Source organism: Petaurus breviceps, unplaced genomic scaffold (assembly GCF_028583685.1).
Source record: "Petaurus breviceps papuanus isolate PSGF00001 unplaced genomic scaffold, PetGlider_PUasm1.0 186, whole genome shotgun sequence".
NCBI lineage: Eukaryota > Metazoa > Chordata > Mammalia > Diprotodontia > Petauridae > Petaurus > Petaurus breviceps.
This window is the reverse complement of record NW_027185798.1, coordinates 22508992-22519657: the sequence shown is the minus strand read 5'-3', so window position 1 is coordinate 22519657 and position 10666 is coordinate 22508992. Positions and strand designations below refer to the sequence as shown.

Here is a 10666-nt window from a genome sequence, read left to right as displayed (position 1 = left end):
CTTTCTTTCTTTCTTTCTTTCTTTCTTTCTTTCTTTCTTTCTTTCTTTCTTAGCAAGTGGGGTTAAGTAACTTGCTCAAGTTTACACGGCCAGGTGTTTCTGGGTGGATGCTAAGTGTCTGAGCCCAGATTCAATCCCCAGGTCATCCCAACACTGGGGCCAGTGCTGTTACTCGCTGTGCTACCTGGCCACCCCTCTCTGTTTCTTTCTTACTCTGTCTTTGTCTCTTTAATTCTCTCATCTGTCTCTCTGCCTCTGTTTGTCTCTCTGTTTCTGTGTCTCTGTCTCTTTCTATATCTCTGTCTCTCTTACTCTGTCTTTGTCTCTGTCTCTTTTATTCTCTTGTCTGTCTCTCTGCTCCTCTCTCTCTATTTCTTTCTGTTTCTGTCTCAGTCTCTCTCTGTCTCTCTAATTCTCTATGTCTGTCTCTCTGTTTCTTACTCTGTCTTTGTCTCTCTTTTGTCTATCTCTCTGCCCTTCTGTGAGTCTCTCTCTGCCTCTCTCTGTCTCTCTCTTCCCCACTGGACCCTACCCCACCCCCATTTTTCCTTTTGTCTTTCTTGTCTTCAGCACCTAGCCCAGTGCCTGGCATAGGGCAGAGATAGAGAAAATCTTATTGGGCTGGGGGCAAAGCAGTTCCCAGTCGCAGTCAGGGAAGATCTGGCTGCCTCCAAGGCAGCCTTTCCCCAGGTCACCAGAGCCATTTGGGGCTGTTCTGGTCTTGCTTTAATTGGGCTTTCATGTTTAAAAGTGCTTCAGCTAAAACCACAAATGAGCATGCTCTCCTTCCAGAGGGAGGATAGATGAATCACACTTAAAAATACCCCCAGCTTACAGCCCCCATCCTGGGTTGGGTTGGCCTGGCCCCTGCCGGGAAAAGGCAACCTCAGCTGTATCTGTCTTTCAATTCAGTTCTTTTCAGTGAACAGTTATTAAGTGTCCACTGTGTGCAAGGAACTTGCGCTAAGCCCTGGGTTCTCAAAGATGAAAAGTAATCACTGCCCACAAGGGAATTTTCATTCTTCTTGGGAGGTGGGGGAGATACAGACCTGCAATATGTATGTACATAATGATTGCTACCATTTTACTTGTGTGATTTCATTTGATCCTTACAATAACCTTGTGGAGTATTATTGTCATACCCATTCCACAGATGAAGGAACTGAGGTCCCAAAAGATTAAGTCACCTGCCCCCGGGTCATGAACTCAGCATGTGGCAGGCTCCTGTACCTCCTAGATAAGTATAATACAAGGTAGGGAGTGCTGAGGAGACCAAGGAATCCAACCCATTTTACAGATGTGGAAATTTGGGTCTAATGTATGCAGCTGCTTTCCTAAGGCAAAGGAGAGTTCTAGACAAAGCTCGGGGAGGAATTTGTTGCCTTCTCTTTGCCTACTACGGGATAGGTGCTTAGTAAATTCTAAGGGACTGACTTGGCTCTGCCTTGAACCCAAGATGAACAAGCCACATGACACTGTGGAAGGAATCCCGGTTCTGTCGCCAGAGACCCTGGGTTTGACTCCTAGCTCGATATTTATTCCTGTGTGACTTTGAGCAGTTCACTTCAGCCCTCTGGGCCTCACTTTCCCACTCTGTAAAATTTGGGGGTCGGGCTGGATGACCTAAGGCTGAGTGCTGGACTTGGAGTCAGAAAGACAAGAGTTCAAATCCTGCCTCAACCCCTCACTAAGCTGAGTAACCCTGGGCTAGTAAGTCATTTAGCCTGTCAATCTGTTTCCTCACCCATAAAATGAGGATAATAAGGGCACCTACTGTGGGAGTCAAATGAGATAGCATGAAAACCTTCAATCACTATGTAAATGCTAGCTATGAGTGGCATTATTCTCTATGGGTGATCTTATGATCTCTGAAAGCCCACTTTCCATCAGGCACTCAGGCAAAGGAAACATGATCTCCTGACTACTGGCTTTGCTACTGTGTGACCTTGGGGAACATTATCTAACTGTTCTGGGTCTCAGTTTCTCTCTCTGTAAAATGAGGAGATTGAACAAGATGGCCCCTGGGGTCTCAGCTCTGTAAGCCTCTCTGAGCCTCAGTTTCCTCTGCTATAAAAGGAGGGGTTGGAGGCATTGAGCTGCAGGGATCCTCTCAGCTTGACATCCCATGATTCCATGAGGTTGTTTTCTTTCTCCTGGGAGGGGACCAGAGGATGGGCACCTCCAGGGGGCTCACACTCACTCCTCTCTCCACATCCCCATCTGGCCTCTAGGAGATCGTGACTGCACTGAACTGCGGGAAGAACATAGTGCCTGTGCTGGATGGCTTCGTGTGGCCTGAGCCTCAGTTACTGCCTGAGGACATGCAGGCTGTTCTCAAGTTCAATGGCATCATGTGAGTAAAGGGACAGAGGATGGGGCATCATGGGAACTCCTGGGAAGAGCTGTCCTTGTCCTTGTCCCTCATTCAGTAGGCCCCAAGAACCCCCACCAGGGGCCTCTGAGCTCAGCAGGAAGCTCTGCAGCCTGGCTTGCTCGGTACCCAGGGGGAGGCTCTGAGGACAGCCTTGACCCTGAGCGTTGCTCTGTCCACAGGTGGTCCCACGAATACCAAGAGGCCACCATCGAGAAGATTATACGCTTCCTGCAGGGCCGCTCATCCCGGGATTCCTCCGCTGGCTCTGACAACAGTCTAGAGGGTGCTACACCATTGGGCCAGACCTAGACTCCCCCTCCTTCTTCCTGTTACCCCCTGTCCTCCACTAGTCCCTGGTTCTCCCAACCCCTCCCCCATTGGAAGAGATGGCAAAGACAGACCCTCCCTTGACTATTGGGGTGGGTGTAGGGCCTCCCAGTGATGGAGCCACATTTCAGGGAGGGGGACAGATGTTCTACCCTTCCTCTATGGAACTGTGACCTTTTTAGCAATGACATTGAGATGGGGACAAGCCAAGGAAGGAAAATAGGGAAGACAAAGTTGAATTCCTCTCCCTTCCACAACTGAGAGCATAGATCTAGCTAGGTGAAGAGGGGGGAAAGATATATGGACTTTCCCTCAGTCTCCATCATTGCTGATAATGGACCATCACTCCCTGAGGGAAAGGGCTGGGAGGATCTTAGTGGTTTCCAGGTGCACTCTCTGTCCTTGGGTCACAACAGGCTGAGCTCAGCTCATTTAGGAGCATGGGGCATCATCTGAAGTCATCACCCCACCCTGACTCAGGGCATCTCCAGGAGCACCAAGCTCTGGATATCCATGGGATCTCACAGGTGGCTTCTGGTTCCCTCTCGTGGAAGAGCGAGGAAAGGCAGCTACACCTCCCAGCTTGTATTTATTTCTATCATTCTTTAAGGTTGCAGGAGACATAAGGAGGGCACCTTTTTTCAAAGGAGAAAAGTGCAATTCTGAGAACTTTGGTGACTTACCCCAGGTCACTCCACTCGTACATGGCAAAGCTAGGAATCAGCCACGCTTAAGCAAAGCCTGAAAGGAGGCCCTTGACTATGTCTCAGTAACTTCTCTTCCCCCACTTAGGCCCAACCTGTCTCTGATGCTTCCTCTCTCCCACCCACTCTTGCAGTACTGTAATGGGCACCTCACCTCCCTGCCCTGTGGCCTTCTTTTATAACCACTCTGTGCTCTTAATGCCCCCCCCCCCTTCTATACACTCCCAGCTGGATATCTTGATGAGATGTAGCCCACTTTCTAATTACAGAGCATGAGCCTGGGGTATGTGAGGCCACTCCCTGACTCAGTCTTAATTCCCAGTTCCCAGGCAGGGGATTTTGAAAAGGAAGCCACAGCACCACCAGCTGGGGCAAGGGACAGCAAAGGACAGTCCCCTCCAGGAGGGCAGAGGAGCCCAAAGACAGGTCTACTGTGTTTGCCTGGAAGGGCTAGCTCTGAGCCAACCAATCAACGAGCATTTATCGAGTGCCCAGTACCGTGCTAGACAGTGTGGATGCAAAGACAAAAAAAAGGAAACATTTCCTGACTTCAGGAAGCTGCCTTCTCCCCTCATGGCTGGTATAGAAGAATCCCAAAAGTTCTAGTCCAGCCCCTTAAATTTATTTTTAAATTAATTTTGTTTTCATTAACGATATTTTTTTTTTTTGGCTTTTTGGAGGGCAATTGGGGTTAAGCGACTTGTTCAAAGTCACACGACTAGTAAGTGTGTCAAGTGTCTGAAGCCGGATTTGAATTCAGGTCCTCCTGACTCCAGGGCCGGTGCTCTATTCACTGTACCACCTAGCCGCCCTGAGCATTTGTTTTTTTAACTCCTACTCACAACCCCCCACTGGAAAGAAAAAGAAAAGAAAGAAAACACCACCAGATCCTTGTAACAAATATACATAGTCAAGTAAAACAAATCTCCAAGTTCCCTTCATGTTACAGATAAGGAAACCAGGCCCTAAAGGGTAGTATAAGATCACATATTTAGCAAGTGGCCGAAGCCAGAAGGCTGACCTTGCTTTGGGGCTTTTTTGTATCCTCAGAGCTGGGCACATTGCCTAGAACATAATAAGCACTTAATAAATGCCTGTTGACTGGCTGACCCCAAATCCTGGGCTCTTTCCACTGAACCCATCTGTCTCTGCCAGCTTTGGACATCTGAGCCCCTGACAACCATCCCCCCAGTCAGCATTGCTTCTTCACATTTCATCCAGTAATGCAGGCCACTTTGAGCTCCTTTCCTTGCCCCACCTCCTTCCAACTACATCCCTTCAGGCCATGTCTCTCCATACCCCGGTCTGGCCATCAGTACCAGGAAGAGGAGGGAAGTCTTCCCAGCAGCAGCCGATACTGGGAAGAGCCAGTGACTCTTTTGGTCAATAGTAGGGCCCTAAAGCTGGGACTGCGTGCATATGAGATAGGCCTTTGGTAGAGTGGGCCATAACTTCTCAAGGGGTCATCATGTGTGAATGCTCCATTTTCACAATCCTGACTCCTGAGAGATATGACCCAGTTGACCATGACCAATTGGCCTTGCCAATTACAAACTGCTACTTGCCAACTAGGCCACTGAGATCCTCAATCCCCTCTCCTCCACCCTCAATCTTTTTTTCCCTTTTTAACAACCAAAGAAAGTTCTCCCACCTGGAGCAGGAAATAAGATCTGGGTAGCATTTGAGTTTGGGGCTGACTGCTCTCTAGGTCCCCATGAAAGTTCTACTGGTACAGGCCGACCAGGGTGATGAAAGCAGGTGATATGTGTACAAAGAACCAGAAATCCATGGGCCTTCCCCCAAAAGCACTCTGGCAGCTTGCTGACATTGCCTTGAATTCCTCATCTGGTCAAAAGCGTTCTCGCCTCTGGCCTAGACCAAGAGTATTAGGACCCTCACTCCTGGTTTTAACTATGTCAAGGTCACCTGTAGACTAGGGTGACCCAGTTGTGGTTGTGGTTGTTGGCTCGTTTCAATCGTGTTTGACTCTTCATGACCCCATTTGGGGTTTTCTTGGCAAAGATACTGGGGTAATTTGCCATTTCCTTCTCCAGCTCATTTTACAGATGAGGAAACTGAGGCAAACAGGGTGATGTGACTTGCCCAGGGTCACCCAGCTAGTAAGTGTCTGAGGCTGTATTGGAACTCAGGAAGAGGAGTCTTCCTGACTGCAAATCCAGCACTCTATCTAACCCCAAGGACCCTAGAATCCTTGTTTTCCAGTCTATCAGGCATGCTTGCCCAGGCTACACCAGTAATTTGGGGACTCAAGAAGGATCTTGGGGAAGGATGCCCTCTGGCCTCAGAAATAGCAATGAAAGCAGCCTCTCCTCCCAAGACTGCAGAATTTCCACAAGACTACGCCTTGTAGCTTTTCCAGACCCCTACTCCTTCCCTCTAATGAAAAACTATTCAAAAACCATCTGATCATCTCCTCCAGACAACACTGTTGTCCTAATCTGCAGCCCCTGTGGTATTTTCTTCTCCAGTTCAAGTCACTTTGGTCACTGTCCAGATTCCCTTCTCTTCCCTGGGTCTCACTTTCCCACCCCCTGAGCTCTTTCCCTGGAAAATCAAGGTCAAAGTAAAGTTAGCTAGTTCACTGAGGGCTAGGTGAACTTCTGTGGCTGGAGAGGCAACTGTCACATCCAGGGTCAGTGAGCCTGGAGAGAATGAGAGATGGGGCTCAAGTTCACGAGCCAGACCTGTCTGGATCCACTGGCAATGGGTACAGCCAGTGAACTGGTCCTTTTCATCCGACCCCAACCCCTGCTGGGGGTATTCTGTTGATCTGAGCCACAGCTGCTGATAGTGCTGCTGGCAGGGAGAGAACTTTGATCTGCTCACCTTTGGACCAGGGACCAGCATGGGAGGCATCAGTCCCTGAAAGGCAGGGCTCAGGAACTGGCCTTTACTCTCTTCACAAGCCTTGAGTGTCTAGAGTTGGGCGTTGGGTCCCTGCTGAGATGACATTGGTGGGAATCCTGGATCACCGTGGCAACACCAGCTCCAGACCATGAGTCAGCATCCCTTGGAGATTAAGACTGAACTGAAGAAATGAGTGTCCCCCCAAAAGGATACATTTCAAGCTACCTGCCCTTTCTCTAGTCATCCCCAAAGCAGGGTTAGAGCCAAGGAAAGTCCTTAGTTCTTGCTTGTTTAGCTTAGTTGCCTCGTCTAGGATGACCTAATCCAGGCCTCAAGGCCACATGTGGCCCTCTAGGTCCTCAAGTGTGACGCTTTGACTGAATCCAAACTTCATAGAACAAAGCCCCCTATAAAAGGCCTCAAGGCCTCAGGGTCCCCACCCCTGAATTCTCTCTCAGACTCAGAGCTCAGTGCTGTGGCATCCAGAATTCCAGGAATAAAAAGTACCTAGCTCCTTCTGCAGAGGGAAGAGAGATCATCTGTCTGGGATCTTATCAATACCAGGCTTCAATATGATTCTTAGATTAAGCAGAGACTAAAGAATGGGTGGAGGCGAGGGAGAGGGGAGGGGCAGTGCCCATACAGTGACAGTATCAAAACACCGAAGCAGAAACCTCCTGCTTGTGTGAGGATGTTTCTCACCCAGCAGGAGGCCATGAAGTCCTGTGGTCCCCCCCATATTTCCATGGACATGCTGGCTGAAGAGGGAAGCACCTTGCCCTCGGAGGACAAGATCATTCTATTGCCTGGCCCTTAGCCAGAGCCAGTATCTTTCATGATAAATCAGCAGGATCTTTAAAGTTCCTTCTGTGATAGATCTTCCACAAACCATGAAGAGAGGTCCCTTTCTAAGAGGAGCAAATCGAATTTCAGAGAAAGCAAGGAAACTCAGGTTTTTGGCTCTCCTTTGAGAGAGTGAAGGGAGATCATGATGTAAAAGGCAGAGTGTTGGACCTGAAGCTGGGAAAACTTGGGTTCCAATCCTGACTCTGACTCTTAGCAGCTGTGTGACCCTGAACAAGTCACTTAAACTCTCTAGGCCAAAGTTTCCTCATCTATAAAATGGAGTTTGACGCCCTCTGAGGACCCTTTTAGCTCTAAATTTATGATCCTATATGCCTCCCAGTCATACTTAGCCCCCCAGGGCCCCCCAGCAGCCATAAAGAAAGGAGGGGTGGAAGACTGGGTGTCTCTTTCAAAGTTAACTGTGGTCTGGTAGATAGATGCCTATCCATAGCCTTTAAGAGCCTGGATCCATACTCCCAAAGAGTGATAGATAGCACAGAGATACAACGGTGAAATACTCCCTCCAATAACGGAGTGGTCTTGGAGCTGGCCTGAACAACGCCTGGTCTGGGATATTGGAACGGAGACTGCTGTTCACGTAGGTATCAGGTGAAGGAGAGCCTCGACAGTAGCCCCACGATGCCCAAGAAACAAACAGGGAAGACAGTTGGTAGGAAAGAGAGCATCCGTTTCCTGGAACCTCGGCTGAGGACTGTGGGCTCACATCTTCCCTATCAGCTGCTACCCTCTGATCTCTGCAAAGTCATTTACAGTAGTGACTAGGCACCCATCCTTGGGAGTCTCACTCTGGGTTGGTAGTGGTGCACTCAAGCCTGGTCACTGGAGAGATCTCAGGCTTAGCAAATGATAAATCAGTGATTAATAAACTGGCTGGGGCCTTACAAGGCGCACATCTAAGAATCACGCATCTGTTCAGACAGCCTCATTCTCCACCTAAAATCACTGCCCTCCCAACTTGAGGTCCCTGTCCAACTGGTCACCATCCTCAGCATTAAACATTGACTGAATACCCACAGAGCACATGGTCCTGGACTGGGCACATCATGGGCTAAACAGGGTTCTGGTTAGACCTGGTCTCTGCCTGTTGAGAGGTCAACAGAAATAGAGGCATAAAGAGAGGAGATTTCTGAATTCCAAGGAGGCAGCCAGCCCTGGAGTTCCTGAAGATTCTCCCTGTTAAGGTTCCCTTCCTTCACCGGCTCTAGGATCAAGGGATCCCAGAAAGGATCAGTAAAACATCAGAGAGCCATCAAGGTATCAAAGGACACTTCCAGCTACTCCAAAGTGTGTAATTCACAGGGCACTGAAAGCACCCCCTCCCAGGCTAACCCTAAATAATATCTCCCCAATGGCCTACTGTGATGAATGAACAAAAAACATTTAATGGGCATACTAGCATGCTTGGGAGTACAGTACCAAGGGGCAGGGCTAGAGATTGGAGCCTGAGGCTCCTGACCCCCAATCCAGTGGGGGTCCACTACACCACACTGGCTCCCAACTTCTTTTAGCCTTCCATTGACCTCCAATCTCAACTATGTGAGTGCTCCCTCTCATGGTGCATAGGGCAGCCCATCCACATTCATCTTCCATGACTCTTGTCCAGGTCCTCTCATCAGTCCTCCACAGAGGATCTGCCAACATGTTGGAGGCCTTCCCCTAGGGCTATCCATAGTCTATGGGCACCCGTGTAACCCTGGGCCTCTCCTCTCACTCTTGCCACACGTTCTTTCCCAACCACACATTTCATGGATATCTGCTATGCAAGTCCCTGCCCACAAGCCATTACAAATAAATACATGTTGATTGATTCACCAAATGGTAAACTACTATGGCCTATTCATTCCGTCCCCATGCGCCACTCCCCACCCCCCAACATTTGTCTCTCCATTGCCTTTTGGCTCACCTGCAAGTCTGGTTATTATGAGACTGGAGAATCCCACGGTTCATGGCCAGAAGTTTACTGGTATTGTACCAATGTTTACAAAACAAAATTCAGGTTTTTGTATTGTGACAGGGGTAAAAAAAAACTAATTTTGTAGAGCCTGTCTCCATGTTCTAGGACTTAATTAATATGAATATTTAGAGGATCACTGCACAGTGTTCTCTCTCATTTACTGCTAAAATGCAAATATGATGAAGAGAGAAGAGGAAGCAAGAATAAATAATAAGGATTAGGATATAGTTTCTCAGAGAGCTGGGAAGGCTGCGATAGGAAATTGCTGTTGGAGACATGGGCGCTAGGTGGTACAGTGAGTAGAGTGCCAAGCCTGAAGTCAGGAAGACTCATCTTCCTGATTTCAAATCTAGCCTCAGACATGTACTAGCTGTGTGACCCTGAGCAAGTCACTTAATACTGTTTGCTTCAGTTTCCTCATCTAGAAAAGGAAATGGCAAACCATTCCAGTATATTTGCCAAGAAAACCCCAAATGGGGACACAAAGAGTCAAACATGACTGTAAAATTGAACAAATTGGAGACATATGGTAGCCTGAAGGCATTGGGCACCTGGGAGAGGGAAGAGAAAACACATGGGGTTGTGAGGAAAAGATGAGATATGTAAAATGCTTTTCACATGTTAACGTGTTATGCAAATGTTAGTTATTTATTATTAAAAGGGCTCCTCAAATGGGAGGACAGGCCACACTATGTGCCACACAAAACAGAGGGGACCACACTAGTCAGCTTCTTAGTGTACCTTCCAGTTCTCAGTCTCTGATTGTCTGATAGGAGATATTGGGGAGAGGGAGGAAGTGTTCATTGTTGAAGGGAAAAATATTAATACTATGATTATGCTCTTCTGTTTCAGGATCAACTCTGCTAGAAAAATTTCATTTAATCTAACACAAATCTCATATCCAAGCACTTCTAGCTTGGAGACAGCGAGCTGTCCGACTGACATAGTATCCTATGCAGTCTGACATGACCGTCTCAGAGTGATTTCAGGTAACATTGAAAGGAATCTTGAAGTAGAAAATCACAATATGTAAAACTATAATTTGGGTAAAAATCCCAGAATAGTTAGATAAATCCCAGCTAGGCCTCCTTGGCCTAGCCCCTTCACGGAATCCATGGGTCTCTCCTCAGAGATCCACAGGGAGAATCTTATAAGAATATGAGGAGAAAAGTCCTTCTTCCTTCAGAGGAATGGAAGGCATTTCCCTAGGGTGGGTCTTATCCCTTCTGGGACAGAGAAGACAAAGATCCGTAGATTAGAGCTGTTGGGTTATGGGCCTGGGGCGGCTAGGAATCAGCAGTGGATATAGCACCTGGGAAGTTTCAATCCGGCCTCAGACACTTACTATCTGTAAGAACCTGGTCACTTAAACCCTGTTTGCCTCAGTTTCCTCATCTGTCAAATGAGCTGGAAAAGGAAACAGCCAACTACTCTAGTATCTCTACCAAGAAAACCCTCAATGGGGTTATGGAGAGTCAGATACAACAACACAATGGTTCTGAATCTAGATCTATTTCCCTCAGAAAGGCTTTTGTTCTACCCACTTCCCTAAAGAGACAAATTAGCAGAGAA

The 10666-nt window shown here is 48.0% G+C and overlaps 1 protein-coding gene across 1 annotated transcript in view; it reads left to right on the top strand.

Moving 5' to 3' along the window:
* The window catches only part of SARM1 (sterile alpha and TIR motif containing 1), a 21130-nt gene extending 12167 nt beyond the window's left edge, over positions 1–8963 (top strand). The window contains exons 8-9 of the mRNA XM_069089823.1: positions 2232–2353; positions 2554–8963. Coding sequence (XP_068945924.1) covers positions 2232–2353; positions 2554–2683 — 252 coding nt within the window. The 3' untranslated portion in view covers positions 2684–8963. The remainder of the gene's footprint in view (positions 1–2231; positions 2354–2553) is intronic.
* The last annotated feature ends 1703 nt before the right edge of the window (positions 8964–10666 follow it).